This window comes from Somniosus microcephalus, chromosome 12 (genome assembly GCF_052327205.1).
Source record: "Somniosus microcephalus isolate GS21.2 chromosome 12, FLI_Smic_1.0, whole genome shotgun sequence".
In the NCBI taxonomy this organism is placed as follows: domain Eukaryota; kingdom Metazoa; phylum Chordata; class Chondrichthyes; order Squaliformes; family Somniosidae; genus Somniosus; species Somniosus microcephalus.
Genome location: NC_140998.1, coordinates 102,215,234 through 102,237,811, shown reverse-complemented (window position 1 = coordinate 102,237,811; position 22,578 = coordinate 102,215,234). Strand labels below are relative to the sequence as shown.

The following is a 22,578-nucleotide window of genomic DNA, read 5'->3' as shown; positions in this document are numbered from 1 at the left end:
GTATATTTTTTTGTAATAAGGATATTTACACCAATAATTAAGTTACGGTTGGATCCGGAGTTCAATAGAAAGTGTTCGGGTACATTAAATTCTACCCTTATATCGCGTGTCTGGATTCCATTGTACAACCACGGTCAGATGTGTGTACGATTTATATAGCATATACTTACAAGCTTCCACGTTTTAATTTGACACGGTATCGTTATTAAATGACAGAGCGTTCCTACCTATTCGCTGCCTGGTGTTTCATATACTTTCAAATTGTATAAAATCTGTTTTATTCCATTTACTTTTTAAAATAACATTTGTCAAACATGATGTTTGAAGGTGCTATGCGTTTTTAACTTTTCAAGATAGACTTTTTTAGGGTTAGCACATCAGCCGGATGTTAGAAGTCAGTAACTAATGCATTCATTTCAGATTTCTAGCATTGCTATTTCTCCTCTGTGTGTTAGAAAATGAGGTGTGGCTGGTATTGCAGTACAGGTACTCAGTGACAATGCCTGTTTAAAGTCTGGGTTTATTGTATCTACAACATTGATTTCATTTCCATTTTCTGCTTTTATAATAATTTTAGAATTTCGGAAGAACTCTGTATCAGAAGTAACCGCTGCAAATATAGCAGGTGCTTACCATTTGTGATCAGAAAATTGTTTTTATTTATATTTGATTCTGATACCATTAGAACACCCCGTCAAAATAAGTTCCTAAGAACTTCCGTTGCCCGTTCTTTGATTGTTCTCGATGATAAATATGTAAAAAGGACCAATCCCGCTTGACCGTCGAATGTAAAATTGAACTGTACAGGCGGTGGTTGTTTTCTTTGGTGCTAAAGTCAACAGAACAAACTAAGGCTAAGTATGGAGAACACTTCAGATCTCAACCCCCCTCCCCCACTTTTACCAGCAAGAATATTGACAGCTCTCATTACATTACACCACGGCAAAAGGTGCATTTACTGTTTTACAGTAAAATTGGCGATCATATAAAGGTGCTCAGACAGGGGGAATGAATCAGAGTGCTATACGATTCTCAAATGTGACATTGAAATGACGTATAGTGCAGTGTTATTTGTTTATTTCATCAAAACATTTATCTAACTTTTTTCACATTTACATATCCATTATCCTAATGGGAGGAATATATGTGTGTTTCGGTTTGCTATCCAGTCCCCATCCTCAGCTTTCCCCTACATATACTGACCTATTGCATATTTCCTAATGCACCTTCAGACAGCTTTCAATTCTGCAAATGTCGGCTAAAGGGATTGACGAGAGCACCATACACACTTTAACTCCAAAAGCGAACAAGACTGCAAAAGTATTGACGTCACAGTAGTTAAGGTTAGACATACAAGGTCTTTTTATGTGATTTTAATATACTCAATGCATTTTCTCCACGATTATTTTTGAGAGTTGTGTGGTTACAGCAAATGTTAAGACAACTGCTGACTAAAGGCGCCTCCTGCTTTGAATTTAGGACTTTGCTCTGTTTCACAAGCTCCTTATTCCCTTATTCCAATCTGATTCTGTTCTCTTTGTGATTTCTAATCCATCAGTGTGGGGCCAAGAGCTTTTCAAGTTAATAATTTTCTTTATGAGACTAGCCAGATTCAGAAGTCTGCATTATTCCTTTCTGAATACATTGTCGCGTTACATTTGAAGCTTATTCGGTGCTGTGCAGTTAATATGGTATGAGGTTAATAGAAAGGCAATAACTTTTAATTTACTCGAAAATGTATTCCTCCTGCATTAATGCACACAGTTGGAAATCCGATTAAACGTCCAGCGAAGAACGAGATATTGCAAATCGAGAAGTGGTTTGCAACGTGTTCTCTATTTAATATTAGTTGTCAATTGATTTGAATACAGGGTTGTTCAATATAATTGCAGCCTTTATTAAGTGGTCAAGGTACTTTTTTAAAGGAGGGAAAATACTTTTGGTTTTAAAGCTGTTGACTTCACAAAAAGACGCTGCTTGTGTGTGATAAAGCGATAAGCACATATGAAAATAGTATTGAGTTGGCGTGTGCGAAAAGAGGTGCCAGTGGCATGGATCATGTATCTGAACATTGTGCCGCCATGACTTTGTGCAAACTACTTCCTCTCAATCGATAGATTTTCTGATTATTTTACAACTTTAATACAAAAATCGATGTATAATCGCTCAACAGAGACAGGGCGAACATGGTGGTTGCATAAACTACCATTCGTAAAGATCAGCAAAATAACAGGATATGTGTCAGACAAGGTGAGAAAACGAATCCTCGTGTTGCTCTCAATGCCGAAGGGTGACAGGGCACGAAGTTTAACTCAGCTAAATAGGGCACTCTAATCGCCATCGTCACCTTTACCATCAAATAAATGATTAGTAACTTTGGGCTAGAGTTAAAATGTGTTAAGCAAAACTGTAACTCAAAATGGATGCAGTCAATAATATTTAAAACATGCAGAACCTTTGGTCGGTTATCTTACTTTCCAATGACTTAACATACCTGAATATAAAATTATGACTGAGTATCTTCATCAGGGCTTTATCTAGAACTTAAGAACTAAATATTGAGATTAATGTAAATTGTAACTCTCATTCTTTAAATCCTATTTTAACGAAAGGAAAGGCCTGTGTGTATCCACTTTCGTTCTTCGTCGTCCCTGGAATGTCACAGCACGCAGATCTCTCTTGTAAATGATAATGTAACAATAGTGCCACTGGATGAAAACGACTTTAAGATTTAAAAGTTTCGGTGTGATTAAAAACAGTTCGAATGGAATGAAACATAAAACATCAGCTATTTATGAGAAAAGTAAAATAAAGCCGAGTCTGCATTTGCAGCAGGCAAAGAAATCAATCGCAGTTAACTTTAGAGATACAATGTCGGTTAATGGACACTCAGCCCTGTGTTTTTTCCAAGATAAATCTTCCAGTTTTAAGGACGGTACAAAAATAATGAAGGCAGCTGTGAGCGAGGACACTTGGTCTTCTCCTAACATTTAGCATTTTGTTCCATCCCACAAGCTTCTTGGGTCCAGTCTTGTTCTTTTTTTCCCCTTTGTGACTTCTAATCCACCAGACTGGGGCCAAGAGCTTTTCAATGCGAACTTTGGACAGGACAAACAACGTCTCCTGACCTCTGACAGGAACTGGATTTAACAATCACTACCTGGGTAAAGAATGTGCCTCTCTGTAAGATGAAAATATACTCAACTGGGAGCCGAAACCAGTATTAATTAAAAGAAACAGGCCCATTTTTCATGTAATTCGTCTTATTTCAGGAGGAGCCCACCGTTAACTTTTAACTGCTATCATTTTCTCACGTTTCCTTGCAAATTTACGTATAAGCGAAAATCTAAATTTCTGCAGATGGTTAAACACAGTCGTGAACAATTTTCCCACCAGGATTTGTGCAGTTAGTTATGATTTCACTTCTCACTTCTTTGTACGGATAACCTGGGAATAATGCATCGTGTTTGCTGTTAAGTGTGTTTTGCGCTCGTGAATTGTTAACGGTGTGACTTTCAACCTGGAAATAATTTACGACCAGAAGATCAAAACAGAGAAATATATACACAAACAAACTGCTAGTCTCAAAAAGATCTGAGGATTAGCACCGCTTACTTACCATGTGTAATACTTGACTTTTGGCAGTGGCACTTTTAAAATTGTATACAGTGTGCTGCATTGGTTCAGTGTATCTGGTTAGCAATCGCCGCGCCAAATACAGCATCGAAAAATTGTGATTTCATACTGCCCTGTTTATCATCACTGATCATACTAAATGGCGGTGTTCCAAATAATAAACTTTATGTGTATTATTATGGTTCCAACTCTCGTATTATTATTCGTATTTAGATTCGCTAATTGCTTAGTTGAAATAATCATCAGAATGACCTTAAATTACTGATTTTAATGAAAATGCGCTCATTGGGTAGGATGCAGAAGTGAAATATGTGTGACTGACATAAAAGGACACATTTGTGAATATTCTTGTTTTTCCGTTGCTCAAGTCAACAAAATTATTGGCAAGCATTAACTGACAAAATACAAAACTATCTTATAAACAAAAAATAATAATTCGACTACTTACTGTTTCTTTTCTTTGTAATACCGGGTTTCAAGTATTTTAAAATGTCATTGGATTGGACTGGTCAGGTACATGTGGATCTCAATTTTTCGAGACTTCGCAACAAATAAATGTTTGTCATAAAGGTATGTTAAAGATCGCCGTTACATCGATATTGGCTATTTTGCTTTCCCAATTTATTTATATTTAGGTTGTGTTGGGTTAAATGCTCCGCGCGCTGCACCCAGTCTATTTCAGGAGAGAAGCAAGATGCAATTATTTAAATTGTTTTGTAAATAATAAACACATAATCTTTAACCAATTAATTGTCACGATGTATTTATTGAGAAACAACAATTAAAAACGTCTAGTTTGTCGATAACATTTTATTGTCGAACCAGGCAAAGCATCTTTTGTAACATTCCCTCACAAAGGTACATCAAAGTCAGTTTCCATGTGATCTATTATAACAACCCTGGCTTCTTGTCCACGTTTGCTTGTTATGGGCAGTTTCCCTTCCCCTCAATATAAAGAAAAAGCAATACATCACCCTTCTTGACTCTAGAGACCTTCCCCAGTGTCTCATTAGGTGCAACAGCAGATATGAAAGAGCCAGGCCGAGCTATTATTGGTCTCTTTTTAACAGTGCCCTAACTTCACTTTCCATTTTGAGTTGGGATTGCACCCTGGACACTATTTTTTTCTGAGAATTAGCATTTAGCTCCACGCCAGTGCAGTCAGCGAGCAGAAGTAATTAGATCGAGGGGTCTGTATTAAAAGCTGACATATGTTATCAGCAGGCAGAGCACTGACGCAAAGCACGATGAAGACTTTGGAGCTACTTGTTGCTCCCGTTATGAGGGTAGTTCTCAGATGTCCATCAAAAGCCCCGACTCTTTCTTGTGCCGTATGGGCAAAAATTTCGACAACAATGCTTGAACCCTTTCATTTCAAAGCAGCTATCAGTGTGGCTGCTCGGCGAGTTTTGTGTTCTCTTTCTTCTCGTTTTAAACCCACTACATCCAAAGGCGTGTTAATACCTTTTGATAGGGATTGAATTCATTATCTCCAATAACACAATTGTGCTTGGCCAACGAAAAGAGCAAAGCAATACCCTTCAGATCAGAAGGGGGGAAAAAGAGGTGGACGAAGTGGAGAGAAGATCTCTATCGAAATCTGCCCGGGGAGCAGCTGCTCTTTTATCAGAGGTTTATAGACAGTTTTACAAGAGCATCGCAAAAATATATGAAAGATCGATCTGTCTTTAGCCGTCTAAAGTAAAAAAAATCCATAGAAAATAAAATACAACTGCCGAATATAGAGGAAGCAGCGATTGAGATGTTCTGCGATTGTGTGTGTCTCGGGGACCCAGTTGACAAGTTGTTGTAAACCAGCATTAAAACCCGATCATATGAGATGGGAAGATAATGGTGTCACGTTACAATAACCGCATGTCTGAACCAAACAATGCGACCAAATCAACACGTTGAATATTATTGAATATAATCGCAATTAGCGGCATAAAGACAATTTTAATCTATTCAATGTCTCTCACATTCTTCCTCGATTTTGATTCTAATGTAATCTCGGATCAGTTCGGTGATGATCCAAAGCTATCCGTTCAAATGGCGGACGTACCCTCCACCCTCAATAGAAATTATTTTACAAGGATTGTCCATATCCCTCAATGGACACTACAGATGTAGTAGCACAACTAAGAGCACAGAGTCAAAGAGGGTATTCTATTTTGCACTTAGGATAATACGGGAAACGGGCACTTTTAAAGTAGACACAGTGCACCAGACTCGAGATATTGACATTATTTGTACAATAAATGGGTGTGATATTGCTAACGTGTTTCGGACTTTTTCTGGAGTTTAGTTGGTGTTAGTGCAGTAGCAGGTGTTGGTTGCTGGTTGCAGCGGGAGTGTATAAAACACAACAGGCGTAAAAGATTTACTGTCGTTATAGCAACCGGACCAGCCACGCTTTCTCAGATCGCATTCATCTTTTCTGTCCTTGTAACACGTTTTTAATTAAACCGTATAAAAAGTTGTTTTGTAGTCTTGTCGACATCTTTTCGGTTTCAAAATGGTTAATCAGGCTTCATCGTCTTTTGTTGGATGAGCAAGCGTGTAACATAATCTGTTGCATTTCCAACAACTGAGGCGTTATCACTTCATCAGAGCTTCCCATATAGTTATTATTTTGAAATAATTTGCTGGTATTGTCATAATTGACAAAGAACGTTACATTTAATCGACACGGACATTTTAAAGAGAGAAAGATTCTCTCCCCCTTCAGATGGCCACTTTTCTTTTGATGTCGGACTGAACAGCTGAGACAATGTATTTATTTGACAGCATAGGATTATCGACAACAGAAAACGACTTAGGCTCGAAAACATCCAGTGCGGACTCTTTGGAATTAGAGAAAGGACACCCAGGTTGTGCCATCTCCAGGGTTACGGGTGGAGGTGGATTCTACAAGATCTAATGGTGTTCTTTATTGGAGGGGAGGGACTCTCAGCAGCCAGCCCCTGTCAGAACAAAAACGTACACCCTCACATCTAAGGGGGGGATCCAATAAAACCATCACCAGTGTTCACACATCATCGATCGTCTCACAAACTACACATTACAGTTCTCTGGCCACAGATTGAAATAGACAGCACTTCAGATTTACAAAGGGGGAAAATCATTTTCATGTCACTGTAGCAACAACTTAAAACTGTCAAAAGTCAAAGCGACATAGAATGCTTTCTGAACGACGAAAGTTTGTATATATATATGCTATAATAATTTTTCAGATTGATAGCAAATGACGGCAATTTCGATCTACTTTATAATTGTGATGAATAGTTTGTAGAACGAATTGCTATGCAACTTATATGAGCAACTTTTCAGAAACATTAAGTGGAATTGAAATTATATTTATTTGAGGGAAGGGGTCAATTTTAGGAGTCCATTCAACAGGGTGTGATGTTATGCAGTTAGGTAACTCCTGACAGACCGTGTACAAGTTGCTCGTCTTGAAACTGACATCATGGTTAATTTTTAATGATAATATACATGATGTTCTTACAAATGCAGTCACATGGTAGATATACTAAAAATAAATTCAGAGACTTCCCAAATCTGCTTTATCAAGAGCCTCCCGCGATTTCCTTCCTTATCGCGGTTCTCAGATCCCACTTTCGAATAACAACCAGAAAAGTGAGTCAATTTAGCAAAACCACATTTTAGCAAAAAGTCGGAGAGGGATCTTTTAGATCTTTTCACAGGTCGGAACCTGGAAATTATTTATTTGGCTCATATGCAACAGAATAGATTGGATGACCACTCAGGCACACATTAAAGGTGAAGTCCAGCTCCCTCAGCAGGGTTCGGGGTTATGGCAGTCAAACATAGGCTATTTGGCAAATGTTCACTATAAACTTTGATGAAATAAATAAAACTGCTTTTGTAGGAGAGAATTCTGAATTTTGCCCAGTTTACTACGAACTCAACAGGAACGTTGACGAGATCACGAATACCATGAAAAATCCCAGACAGGATATTTCAGGAAATAGCTGATTTTCACCACTTGCTCACAGGACGCCTACTATAAACATCAGTTTGTAATAGTTCTGATCCTGTCTTCAGAAATTTCCCTTAAAATTGATATAAAAAATGAAATGTCATCTTATCAATAGATTTTCGGGATTGAGTTAAATTGTTTTTTTACTTTATTGGATCCAACGTCACAATTCACTTCTGTCCTTGGACTAAAGGAACCAAAATCTGGTTATGGCATTTTTACATAACTCACCTATCTGCTGGTGGAAGGTGTGATTCACGTTTTAACAACCCATTCTTCAATATAATATACAGTCTACACCTATATATGGTGTCTATGCTCGTCTTTAGAATTATTTTCATTTTTTCTGTTGTATTCTGTGCCCTCAACATTACCTCCCCTCCCCCACACACAAACCGCCTTACACATCATTCAATGGTTTCAGGGACTCCCTCCCCTCCACCCACACCCCCCAATTTTATCTCGCACATCTAGATACAGTATTTTTCCATGTTTCAGTCGTATTCACTATGCTTCTACTTGTGGAACGGTCTCAAAACTACTTTTCATTGCTACCTCTCTCCCCTCCTTCAAAAGACTTTTAAAAATCTAAATCTTGGACCCTGCTGTTAGCCTCCGCTTTATTTTCCCCGTCTTACTTCCCTTGCTTTTCTTCCCCCTTGTAAAACGCCCTGAAATGATTTGCGTTAGGGGCGGCTATGTAAATACAAGTGGATGTTGTAGCCAGGCAAACATAATTCTGTCCAAAGATATTAATACTTGAACAAGCAAGTTTAGTTTTAGATCTCGCAAGCATGTGTTTTTTGCAATATCGTCCACTAAAAGATTTTTAAAAACTTGCTCAGAAATATACTGCAGGAAAAACAGGAAAGTTATCGAGCTGTCTCTTTCTACCCCTCCCCGCCTCTAATTATTTCTGGTGGTGGAGATTTCAATCACATTTATAAACATTCAAATTGAAAATTGCATTGAACGAAAATTGTTGCGTCTGATTTATGACATAAAATGTAATGTAATTTCCAAAGAAACCTAGACAATTTTAAATTAGGAAATCATATTTCGCCTTTGAGTTGACAAGAAACTAGGCTATTCGACTTTCAGGCACTGCCCTGTCTTTATGCGCTAGATTGATATGAGCCATCATTAAAGATTCATTTACCGACTCAATAACATTTTATAAACATACGTTAATACGCTGAATCATTTATTCGACAGAGCATCTGTATTACTTTTTTGCGAGTGGAGTTATTTATGCAAAATAATTTTCTGTGCTTGTTTAATATAGATGGCTGGTTCCTTAATCACGTTTGCATCTACTGGAACATAACTAATGCACTATAAACCAAAAAGCAAAGTTAAAATCTTTCAGATAACAAATTACCTCGTGATAATAGCCAAACCCATGGAAACGTGAATGTTAAATTAGTCCCCTTCCCATCTCCAGCTGGGTCAGTAAATCTCCACATATAGGATCATTCCATATTTTTGCCTATGCCCGCCCCTTTTCAATTAGAATCGTAGCAACGAACCTGCATAGGATTCATATTAAACACGACGGCACCTCTGCACTTCTTAACATTTCACATTTGATATTTCTCTTTTTTGCTTTCTTTGTAATCTTTTATTAGCATTGTAATTCGAGGTGCTGACAATTTAAAAAGTTCGTGTCTTCACATAATTAGAATACATACAGTGCAGCCCAATTCATAGATGATACAAATACAAATTTGAATATACCGCATGCATCTGAATGTGCCAGCACACGTTAATTATACTTCGATTTTAGCCGTTAAAATAGCATCGTTTTTATTACACTTTGTAAGTACCAAAACTGTCTCACATTTTAGGAATAGGAGATTTTTACATGTACGGTTAATCGGTTGTTTGGCACCAAATTGAACATTAACAGATTTCGATATTGCTACAATAGCACCAATTACCAACGCCAGCTTCCTATCCAAACTGACAAGAGTAGTTCCTATTCTCTGCCGTGTCTTTTTGGGGAGTTTTTAAGGCACTGCCAAATACATTCACCATAGACTCTACCATATAACTTTTCACAAGTGAATTTATTCCTTGATGCGAGTTAAATAAGAGACCATTTAAAACACAGGCAGAAGACTGAACTCGTATTGAAAAAGCTCACAATTCACCCCCATTCCCCCAAAAAGTCAAAATGTACTCAACATTAGCAAATTTACACAGCTCTTTATTTCACGACTACAGTGGATTAGATATAAATTCTGAGCAAATTAAAAATGTGAAGGCTCGGACAAAGAACTAACATTCCAGCTCTGAATAATGATACTGGTACATTGTACTAAACTACCAAAAAGATAAATATTAGAAAAAGAAGCCACAAGTACTGATGTACATCATGTTACAACAAAGCTAAGCATCAAGGAACTACAAACATCAACTCAACATGCAATGCCCTTTTTTAGGTTCAAAAATGTAAAAATATAATTTGGTTAATATCCTATAGAAGAGGTGTTTTCTAGCTGGCAAGGAAGTGAACAATGTCATGAATTTTCACTGGATTTAAGTCAGCATTTCTGGTAAGAAGGTAGTATTTCTAAATTATTTTAATTAAATATGCATGAAATATATGGAACTATTTATGGACACGCATCTTACAAATTCATGGTAAAATCTGTGCATTTGAAAGTGTCTCGTGCATGTCTACAAGTTTTGTCAATACAGAATACTTTCAAGTTTCCAGACTTAAAAAAATTAGATTGATATTTTTTGGAATGTTATTTCAGTGTGCTGGTTACAACAACTGTTTGCTAAGACCAGGCTTTTTTATTTGTATAGTGATGAATAGAATGCCTGGTCACCAGATGTGACTACATCTCCAGACTCTGCTACTCAATCAGGTCACCGTCCTGATGTTCCCTGTTCCAACCTTCTTCCTCAGGACGTCCACCAGCCGTTCCAACCTGCAGGAAGAAAAGAGGAACGAGTATTAGGAATTCATAGGCTGAAAGAGGCAGTGTTTGCACTGTAGAAAGGCTTGCCTGGTGGTCATTAGAAAACAAAGATGTACTGTGCAACACAGACACTGGTAAAGATGCCGACTCATCGCTAGATTTTGTTTTCGATCTTCACCATTCTCTGAACAGATGAACTCGTAAGCTCCCCTGTTAGAATGGCCATGGTACATTTTCTACAGTATGATTTTTTTTTGTACTTGAATCAAGAAGTATTTTGTAAAAGCTTACCAATCCTCAAAAGCATATACATAAATAAAACTGTTGGCAAACTTAGTGCAAGATTTTAGATTTCAATGTTCAGCTGCTGGATCCTCAATTATTTCTTTAAAAATAAATTCAGATTTTATTACAAAGCATTACAATTTTTAGGCAACAGTCACTGTAAGACAGGCTCTTTCGTATGGTAGTAGCAAAGCAAATCAAATGTCAATATCTAAGTCATATATCCAGACCAAAGCTTATGACGTAACAGCATGGATATCTTGTAGGCTGCCTGCAAATTTCCTCTGAGGGAAGTGCTCAATGATGTGCTCCAGGGTCTGATTAGGAGCTCCACAGTCACATGATTGGGATGCTTTAATTTTCCATCTATGGAGAATTGGCAGCAGCTACCATGACCAGTTCTGAGGCAGTTGACTGTTGTCCACTATTTGCGAGGAAGGTTTGATCCTTCAGGTTGTACTGTGGGGTCCTCTATAAGGTATCCATTCCGTATGTCACAGTTCTTCCAATCATTTCACCATTGGTCATCAAGGCTGAGGGGAGATCGCTGAAGGGCTTCAGTGACGGTCCAAAATGGCCTTCTAGATTTGAGATGGGTTGATGGTAGGTTGTTTAAGTCGACCTGGATCGGCATGTCTTTGCTGGTGTAGCGGTTGTATTCTCTGGAGACTGCATATTCGCGGCGTAGGTGTGGTGGTGCGATGTTTGCAAGCATGGGCAGCCAAGGCGTTGGTGTCGATAAAAGCGTACCGGTGATAATTCTCATGGTAGAATTCAGCTGCACATCAATGGATTTGACATGTGGACTTGATAGCTATGCCGGAGAGCAGTACTCCCCTGTAGGGTACACCAGGGCGAGTGCTGCCATACAGAGGGTTTGAGCGTCTGCTCCCTATGTGGATCCAGTGAGTTTCTGCATCAAGTTGACCCTACTCTTTAGTTCCTTCCCAAGGTTCTGGAGATATTGTCTATATGACAGGGTGCGGTCGAGCATGACTCCTAAATAGGAGTTTTTCTTTTGGCATGGTTTACCCTAGCACCGTAAAAGGAGACTTTCAAAACTTGGTTTGCTTGATTGAGGTGGAATATCGAAGTGACAGTCTTATTGCGGGTTTGGCCAAAATCGCGATTGGCAGAAATAGGCCTCCATCCTCTGTAAATCATTGGTCAGGGTCTCCTCGGTGATGGACAGATTCATATTTTGCGTGGCCAAGGCAGTGTCATCAGCATATACGAACTTGCGGGACTCTGTTTTGGGTAGGTCACTGGTATAAATATGAACATGGGTGCCAGGACAGAACCCTGTGGAGTCCGTTGTTCAATATCCCATATCAGCTCTTCTGGGTGCCAGCATACACACGGAAGTGTTGGTTGCTAATGCAATGCTGGAGTCCTTGAACACAGCAGGAAAGCATTGGCCCTGCTCAGTCAACTTGGTGGGGCAAACCCCACCTATAAACACAGGATGACCATCAGAGCGGACGCCATTACATCCCACTTGATACAAACATCAAAGGCTCCGGTGGAAAAAGAATTTCAATGCCAAGCAAAGCGGCAGCTTTCAACAAACTTGATGGCGGCACCAAGATTGTCAACAATGTCTGATTCATTCACCTTGGATGAACTAAACGCAGCCCTGTCGACAATCAAATCTGGAAAAGCTGCTGGTCCAGATGGTGTTTACCCAGCATTCCTAAAAGCACTGGGACCCAAAGTGAAGAGATGGCTGACCTCATTCATCTGCAAAGTACTGGCAAATGGTAAAATTCCATTTATTTGGACGGAGGTTAAAATAATTGCCCTCCTGAAGCAGGGGAAGAAGGCTTGAGGTCTCCAGCTACTGCCCGATTTCCTTACTTTGCACCTGTTATAAAGTGCTGGAGAGGCTTCTACTCCACAGACTAGCCCCCACCATTGAGCCAACCATCCATAAGGAGCAAGCAGAGCGACTGTAACTGCTGTAACCAAGTGGTAGCTTTAACAACGCACATCAAAGCAGGCTCGAGTGCCAGCTCAAGACCACCATGGCACTCGCAGACTTGTCAGCGGCGTAGGACAGTATGGAAGCATGGACTGCTTTTCAAGCTTTCCACCATTTTACTCTGCAGAACAACGATCCATCTTCTCAACTCCATCCTTAGCAAGACAGACTGATTTGACTGCACTTAAATAATTGAAGTTTATTTGGAACATCTTAATAGTATTGTTAATTTCTGTGATACTGAACATGTATACAGTTAAATATTTTTGATTACATCGCACACCATGTGCCAGCAGGAAAAATAGAAAAGCAGGGATTGGGAAATGTTGGTATTCAGAGGGACCTGGGTGTCCTTGTACACGAATTACAGAAAGTTAACATACAGGTACTGCAAGCAATTAGGAAAGCAAATGGTATGTTATACTCCAAAACTTTTGTAATAAAGGCTAAGAGTAAGGAAGTCTTACTGCAATTACATAGGGCTTTGGCAAGACCACACCTGGAGTACTGTGTATAGTTTTGGTCTCCTTCCCTAAGGAATGATATACTTGACTTAGAGAGAGTACAACAAAAGTTCACTGGATTGATTCCTGGGATTGGGGGTAGGGGGGAGAATTGTCCTATGAGGAGAGATTGAGCAGACTAGGCCTACATTCGCTAGAGTTTAGAAGAATAAGAGGTGAACTCATTGAAATGTATAAAATTCTTAAGGGGCTTGACAAGGTAGATGCTGGGAGGATGTTTCCCCTGGCTGGGGCATCTAGATCTAGGGGTTAGAGTCTCAGAATAAGGGGTCAGCCATTTAGGACTGAGATGAGAAATTTCTTCACTCAAAGGGTTGTGAATCTTTGGAATTCTCTACCCCAGAGCACTGTGGATGCTCAGTCGTTGAGTATACAGGAAACTCTCTTTTAACCGGCACCTAAATATCCGGAAATCTCTCTTAATCGGCAAAATTCAGGAGTAGGTTCAGGTAAGTTTTACTATATATTAGTGGCCATGTAACCGGGGTTCCTGGATCTGTGGCCGTGCAACAGGGACTCCTGGATCTGTGGCCATGTAACCGGGACTCCTGCACAAGTGCCGTGTAACCGGGGTTCCTGCACCTGTTACTATGCAACAGGGACGCCTGGATCTGTGGTCGTGTAACCGGGGTTCCTGCACCTGTGGCCGTGCAACAGGGACTCCTGGATCTGTGGCCGTGTAACCGGGGCTCCTGCACAAGTGCCGTGTAACCGGGGCTCCTGCACCTGTGGCCGTGTACGGGGCTCTCGTACCTTGGTAAGTATACCTCTCTGTAATCCGGACTTTTTGATCAACCGGCACCACGCCGGTCCCGTCGGTGCCAGATAAAAAAAAGAGATTGATAGATTTTTGGATATTAAGGGATAGTGTGGGAAGGTGGAGTTGAGGAATGGCAGAGCAGGCTCGAAGGGCCAAATGTTCTACTCCTGCTCCTATTTCTTATGTTCTTATGTACTTAATGCTATTGCCAAATTGCAGCAGATATTGCAATGCCAGCTGCATGCCTAAACCTATCATAGTCTACACTGTACAACATCTTATAGAGATACTTTGACCTGTGTGTTCATTTACAGTTTGCCTAAAACTCTTAGATGGAAGATGAAAGTTTGTACATTACTACACATCTATATTGATTTATCAGTAACACTTGTGCATACAGGCTGCACCAAAAGGCCATCTCTAGTACCAGTAACATAACATCTTGTCGTTGAATACTTGCAACAAGTCAGTCACAAAGTTGACCAATGTAAGATTAATGATGCAAGATGACTACTTCATGAATAGGAAAAGCTAATATTTAATGAGATATGTAACATGAAAAAAATTTGGACACCTAATTTTCCAGGATTTTCACAACATAAAATTGAAACTAGTTTGCAAATAGTTTATATGTTAATTCTTTTTGATTTTGGTCAACACACAAGAGAAAGTACTATTTTTTTTCAAATGGAACCCACCCCCCCAAAAAAAATTACAATTCCTCAAGATTCAGCTTTTGGGGAGACCAGCTGTGGCTTTAAAGTTCACATTAGAATTCATGAAAAGAGCTCTGTTCTCATTGCCAAGTTTGTCTCTTCCAGCAATTTTACATTCTGCTCAGCTTCGATCAATGAAGCAACTTTCTACACCAATGTGTTAAATTCCGTGCTCCTTATGGTTTCTTTTGCCAGCTACATCACATAAGGAGTACTTGGTTCCAACCACATTTTTCTCACAGCTGTGTTAGAAAGAGTGTCAGAACTTCCTCTTACAACCCACATAATCTCTCATGGATTTCAAGGCTGAGGGGTCAGTTCACATTGAGGTGTAATTATTTCATATTCATTCGTATTCTCAAACTGCATTGCTTAGTTTCATTGTGACAGATTAAGGCCTGCCAGTAGTTACTAATGAGTGTTTACATCTTTCACAAGGAATACACACCAAGTATTCCATTATTCTGAAATAATATGAAACTAATTAATAAAATTAAGTTGAAATAACTAAACAGGTCTCACGTTAATTATATTAGTTCCTATTTTGTTAAAAGATATCTGAAGAAAACTAACTGTGAAAGAATGGTCTTTTGAAATAAATTGTTTATATTTCTTTTTTGACATTTTAATTTTAAACAAACTACAAAATCTTACTTGGAAGGAGTATAGCACCTATTTATATTATATCTAAGATTTTAGCATGAAATAGTTTTTCTTTTGGATTAAATAGGCAAATATTTCTACATCGCAGTGGTAAAATTAATACTTTCCAGCCTTTTTCGTGAGAGTTTTTGCAATAGTTATTAGATTAATAACCAAACACCATTGAGTTTCAATAGGATAAGTTGTTCATTTAATTTTATATATGTATGTATTATGCTACCCGTCTGAGTTGGAAGGGTTGGTTGTGGGTTCAAACCCCACTTTAGGAATATATTTTATAATCTGGCTTGACACTCCAGTGCAATATTGAGAGATGCTGCTCATCAGATGAGATGTTAAACTGAGGCCACGTCTGCTTGTTCAGGTGGATGTTAAAGATACTGTAACGTTTATCGAGAAGAGCAGAGAGTTCTCCCATATCCTGAACAACATTCTTTCTTTAACCAATACAATAAAAAAAAATCAGATTAACTGGCCATTCGTTTCATTGCTGTTTGTGGGATCTTGATGTGTTCAAATTGGCTGCCACATTTACTGATATAACAACAGTTGCTGCACTTCAAAAAGTAATCTGTGTGAATTGGTGTAACACATTTCTCAGAGAGGTGAAGCACTTTTTTTCTCCAGGGTGGAAGTTATTTTATACAACTAGATACCCTTTATGCTAAATTGTGTCTTACACTACGAGTTCATTGACCTCAAACACAATGGGTTGAATTTTAACAGCCAATAGGTGGGTTGGGTCGTGGCAGCCAATTTGCATACAGTGGTGAGATAATGACCAGTTAATCTGTTTTCGATGATGTTGGATGAGGGACACAGAGAACTCCCCTGCTCATCCTCGAATAGTATCTCGGGATCTTGTGTCCACCAGAACAGGCAGACGGTGCCTCAGTTCATTGTTTCATCTGAAAGATGGCACCTTTTGACAATGCAGCACTCTTTCAGTACTGCACTGAAGTGTCTAGAATGTGTGCTTAAGCCCTGGAGTGGTGCTTGAACCTATGACCTTCTGACTTAGAGGCGAGAGTGATCCTACTGAGCCAAGCTGACACTCAAATGATGGGATGAGACCATGTTATAAACAAGGACCATGATACTGAATTCAATTCTCTGTGGCAAATGGAGCCAATGGAGGTCAGCAAGGACAGGGGTGATGATGAGCAATAATTATTCTGAGTAGCAGAGTTTTGATTGTATTGGAGCTTGTGTAGGGTGAAGCTCAGGAGGTTGGTGAGGAAGTTGTTGGAGAAGACAAGTGTGGAGCTAACAAGACAGATAAGAGTTTCAATGTTGCTAGGGTGAGGTAAGGGCAGAGGTGTGTGATATTGGGGAGGTAGGAGTAAACAATCTTGGTGATGGGTAGGATATTGGATTTAATGATCAGCTGAGAGGCAAACAGAACAGGTTTATCCTGAGTGAGCAGCTAAGAACATTTGATATTAATTGGGAGCTAGGCATGGAGATTTTGGCTGGTGTCACATAGCATGGTGGAGATACTACAATGTGATATGGCATCAGGGCTGGAATGAGAGAAGGGCACGAGAGTTGGTCAGGGACAGGAGTGGACAGGGTATTAAAGCATGAGAGCTGTGGTAAGGGAACAGCAGGATGGGTGGTCAGGACCACGTAAATAGGCTTAATCTTGAAATTAAAAAGTTGCTTGAGCTTCTCACACTTGGCTTTGGAGGTGAAGATAAAAAGGGCAGGAAAATGGGGTCAGAGGAGTTAGTATGTTGAGAAGAATCAGGAAATACTGTTACCCTCCAGGATGATGCTGGAGATTTAGTAGGATTTGGCTGTGGAAATGGAGATATGGCATAGCTCAACTTGATCCAGCACATCCTGGGGAAGTCTGGCCAGTCATGTGCCAAATGCATTCAAGTTTGCAGAGCTCAGGTTTGAGGGCGTGAAGGTGGGAACTGTACCAGGGAATGGCAAGAGTGGGAGACCATGAGCGACCTGGTAGAGACAATGGGAGAACCAAGAAAGCTGTTGATCAGGTCAACAGAGGTGGTTGGGAGTTAGTGGGAGTGGAGTTTTCTCCAGGGACAGATGATGAGGATAGTGGGGTTGGAGGTGTGCAGGGAGATGTGGATGGTGCGGGAGATGAGGAAGTGATTAGAGATGGCCTTGTCAATGATCAAAGTGTAAAAATGAAACAAAATATAAACTTTTTATATTAACTGCTTTTAACTCTAACAATGGTCTTGGGTTAAGTTCTGGCATTAAGAAAACAAAAAAAAAGCCACTCAATTTTCCTGAACACACACATTAAAATTTTGGCCTGTAATTTGCAATCAGCAGTGAAGTTAAGGTGCTCGCTGCTGACCTCAAAGAAAGCTGGCCACAAAGATCTTGCGATCTCTGTGGCGAAAAGTTTGCCTTTCTCGACGTTCAATTGATTGTAGTACTGTGTAATGGGAATCCCAAGCGAAGTGCTGCAGTGACGTCAACAAGTTGTCTAAGCAGCCAATCACAATGAAGAATTCTCAGGCAGCAAACCAGGAAATGAAAAGCAGCTTTTATCTGCACTTTTTAAAAATGTTAGAGAGAGCAAAATAAAGATTGGGACTTTCACATGGGGATAAGGTAGAAGTATCATGAACAAACTGTAATTTTTATCATAATGGAGAAATTTTACACTCCACAAATATAAAAATTAGTTTTTTAGGACCAGAACGGTTGTTTAGCAGACAATACGCTGTTAAAACCCCAGTTACACCTATTTCAACAAGGCTTAACAATTAATGGGGTAATTAACAGCAATATTAGCTCAGAAAAGCTTAAGTTTTTGTCAGTTCCACTGATTGCCGACTTATGGTGGTTGGGGGGGGGGGGGGGGGGGAGGGGGTGGCGGTGTCCTCAGTGCAGCCCGCGTCAGAGCAGTGAATGACGGACCGTAACGAGAGGATTTCCGCACTTAGATGTGCATGCACTAAATCCTGATGTTGCAGTCAGTTTCAGAGGGGTAATGATGGCAAACACTGACAGTTCGCCGTCATTACCCACTGCAAAATCTGGGCCTTTGTCCTTTGCTCTGGCTGTGGCCATCTTGTAATGATCCTGTTGCCAGGATACTTATCACCATAACTGAAGTCAATCCTCTGCAGCAAAACTGAACAATTTTGTAAAGTCTTTGAGCACAATACTATTGCTTTATCTAAAAGCTGTAGAAACCTCTCTGTCTTCCCAGCACCCATGCCTATCCACACCACCTACTAATTCAACCAGCAAACAGATCAAGCAGCTGAGTTTGTAGAAAGTCTGTTTGCTCTTGCTAAGAACCCTTATGTGACCCTTTACAGATTCAACTAGCATCGCTGGGAGAACTGCAGAGGGTATGCTTAATCATCAACAACACTGCAGTAATGCTCCAAATTCTAAGCTTATTTTATTGTAGTTTATACCCTGACTGTCGATAGACTTCAAATATATATATTACATAGACATATGTGCACATACATATACACAAATAAAAAATAAATACATATGTATGACATTGAAGCAAAGGCACACTATTGCTGCAAAACTCCCTAGATACCCCTGAAAGATTACAGCACCGGTTTTCCTAGCTCTAAGCTGCAGACGTGATTATGAATAGGAATTTTCAGACTTCATGCCACTTATGCCAATAGCACTCGTGTATCACCTAATGGACTGTGGATAATCAATACTGAAGACTAATACCAAACCCTTTTGTCAGTTCCCTGATTCACTGTAAATACTTGTTACACATTCTATTAATTGTTTTCCAGAGCAGATTGTTGAACTACAACAAACAGTGGAACTTAGAGAAAAAACATAGTGTATATATTTGTCAACCTTCACAAAATTTCACAATTTGAAAAGTTTATTGAACAGTTCCTTAATTTACTACAAACTTTGACAAGTATTATTTGTAGTACTTTGTGAATGCAAAAAATGGTTACTTTACCATCCAATCAGTACTTCATTTATTATTTTTTTGGTGAACAGATCAAAGTATACTAACTTTATTGGTATTGGTATTAAATCACACAACCTATGCAGACCATTGGAACAATTTATTGTTAGACAGTAAGAATGTGTTGCAAATTATACACGTGATTTTAAAATGTGATGTAGGTTTTTAAAAACATAATTTCAAAGGGACATTGTTTCAAAATTTTAGTTGTCAAATAACCTTGTGCAGCATTTATGTTACACCTTGGAGCTGGTATTATGCTGGTATTTAAAGCATGCTGGTGCCAAAACTGGCACAAAATTGCTGTGAAACATTTCTTTTCATCTTGTGTTGATAGCAGTTACACTGCTGCAGTTGTCAAATTTATAAATTAAAAAAAATGCTTCTTTAAAAACTTGGACAGTACAGTTGGCAGACTGACCATGAGTGTAAGCAGACTATTTTGACCTTAAGAGAAGTTAGAATTCTAACAAAATAAAAGTGTCAGAAGTTAAAGAAGATAAAAAACTTGAAACATGAAAATAATACTTCCCAGAATTTTTGCTAGAGGGGATAATGCTAATTTGCTATTCAATTTTTATAGTACAAACAATATTCCACAGGATTTTGAAGTCATGGCAGAGGTACTTGGTAAGTTAAGGGGACTTGGAACTTACAAATCTCGTAGGCCAGACATAGAAACGTAGAAGATAGGAGCAGGATTAGGCCATTTGGCCCCTCGAGCCTGCTCCGCCATTTAATGAGATCATGGCTGATCATCCAAATTCAGTACCCTGTCCCTGCTTTCTCCCCATATCCCTTGATCCCTTTAGCCTTAAGAAATATATCTAACTCCTTCTTGAATATATTTAATGAATTGGCCTCAACTGCCTTTTGTGGTAGAGAATTCCACAAGTTCACCACTCTCTGGGTGAAGAAATTCCTCCTCATCTCTGTCCTAAATGGCTTACCCCTTATCTTTAGACTGTGACCCCTGGTTCTGGACTCCCCCGCCATCAGGAACATCCTTCCTGCATCTAGTCTGTCTAGTCCTGTTAGAATTTTATAAGTTTCAATGAGATCCCCTCTCATTCTTCTAAACTCCAGCGAATATAAGCCCAATCAACCCAATCTCTCCTCATACGTCATTCCTGCCATCCCAGGTATCAGTCTGGTGAATCTTCGCTGCACTCCCTCCATGGCAAGAACATCCTTCCTCAGATAAGGCGACCAAAACTGCACACAATACTCAAGGTGTGGTCTCACCAAGGCCCTGTACAACTGCAGCAAGACATCCTTGCTCCTGTACTTGAATCCTCTCGCTATGAAGGCCAACATACCATTTGCCTTCTTAACTGCCTGCTGCACCTGCATGCTTACCTTCAGCGACTGGTGCACAAGGACACCCAGGTCTCATTGCACTTCCCCTTCTCCCAATCTATTGCTGTTCAAATAATAATCTGCCTTCCTGTTTTTGCCACCAAAGTGGATAACCTCGTATTTATCCACATTATACTGCATCTGCCATGCATCTGCCCAATCACCCAACCTGTCCAAATCATCCTGTAGTTTCTCGGCATCCTCCTCACAGCACACACGCCCACTCAGCTTTGTGTCGTCTGCAAACTTGGAGATATTACATCTAGTTCCCTCGTCTAGATCATTAATACATATTGTGAATAGCTGGGGTTTTAGCACCGATCCCTGCGGTACCCCACTAGTCACTGCCTGCCACTCGGAAAAAGACCCGTTTATTCCAACTCTTTGCTTCCTGTCAGCCAACCAGTTTTCTGTCCAAGTCAGTACCTTACCCCCAATCCCATGTGCTTTAACTTTACATGCTAATCTCTTATGCGGGACCTTATCGAAAGCCTTCTGAAAGTCCAAATACACCACACAGTACGGACTGGAATTTCCTCTGAATTATTGCCCATTTTGGGCAGTAGATGGAGTAAAATGGGTTAGAGGCCATCACTTCAAATTCATGGCTAAAAATTTGTACCTGAATTATCCTCCAAAAAAGCACCAGTCCTCTTTAAGGTCTGATGGGAGCCCGATCCGCCAGAATGAGAATGTTGTGGGTTCAAGTCCCATTCCTGGACTTGAGAACATAATTTAGGCCAACAGTTCAGTGTAATATTAAGGGAATACTGTTAGCTGTTTCTGCAAGTGTGGCTAATTTTTAGGTCTCAGGGCAAGAGAGATATGCATAGTTCTGGAAGACCTTGGATGGGAACCTGTCTCGCTCACTCCAAGTATTTGCAATTGATCAATGAATCATGCCATTCTATTCAGTTCAAACATCAAATGTAATTGCCAACTTAATATAATTAATATAGTTGAGAGAAATTGAGTTATACATGTTGGCCTAGAAATTCAGTGCCCTTAGCACCGATTTTGCGGCGCTAGAGGGCCTAGCGCTGCAATTGGCGCCGGTTCCTAAATTGCCTGGGGCCCTTCCGCGGCGGTAGACCGGTAGCGCTGCGCCGGCACCGATGACGTCATCGGTGTGCGCAGCGTCCCGGTTGCCGTGGTAACCCGGCCCCAAGCCGAAATTCAGTTGCGCCCGCCTCGCCCGTGGCAGGCGCAACTAAGACTCTGGCAACAGAGTCTTCCCCCAGTGTGCGCCGGCGCATAAAGGTGGAGCGGCGGCCGGCCGCGTTCCCGGCGGCCGCCTGCCCGCACCTCCCTTCCCGGACTCCTGCATTCCCCCCCCCCGCGGCCCTGATCAGTGTCTCATGCGAGCCCGGCACTTCCCCGAGGTGCCGGGCTCAGATGTCGGGGCAATCCGCCGGACAGTTGTCGGCTGCAGGCAGCTCCTCCTTAACAGGAGGAGGAGGCCTGCAGTTCCCCCGCCTGCCGCACCGCATCGGGTGCCGCAGCGGGGGATTAGCGCCGGGAAACCCAAGTTCACGCCCGTTTTGAGGCGCTAAAGGAGGGTTTTAGCGCCCGCCGCCGTCTGGGCCCGGCGCACCCGAATTTTCGTCAGGCGCTGCCGCATTACCGCTGGCGCAAACTTTCTGGCGCTACAGCCCTGGCAAGACCAGAACCCAATTTCTAGGCCGTTGTTTGTTTCAATGGCCTAGAAATTCAGTTGTTAGTGCCAGCCGCTAGAGCCTTAGGAGGAGGAGAAGTGGGGCGTTAAGCGGCTA

General features: G+C 40.5%; 1 protein-coding gene across 8 annotated transcripts in view; it reads right to left on the bottom strand.

Moving 5' to 3' along the window:
- Positions 1 to 9,827: 9,827 nt before the first annotated feature.
- mipol1 (mirror-image polydactyly 1) overlaps positions 9,828 to 22,578 on the bottom strand; it is a 418,898-nt gene continuing 406,147 nt past the window's right edge. For all 8 annotated transcript variants that reach the window (XM_086003343.1, XM_086003342.1, XM_086003350.1 and 5 more), the window contains one exon: positions 9,828 to 10,581. In XM_086003343.1, coding sequence (XP_085859469.1) covers positions 10,515 to 10,581 — 67 coding nt within the window. In that variant the 3' untranslated portion in view covers positions 9,828 to 10,514. The remainder of the gene's footprint in view (positions 10,582 to 22,578) is intronic.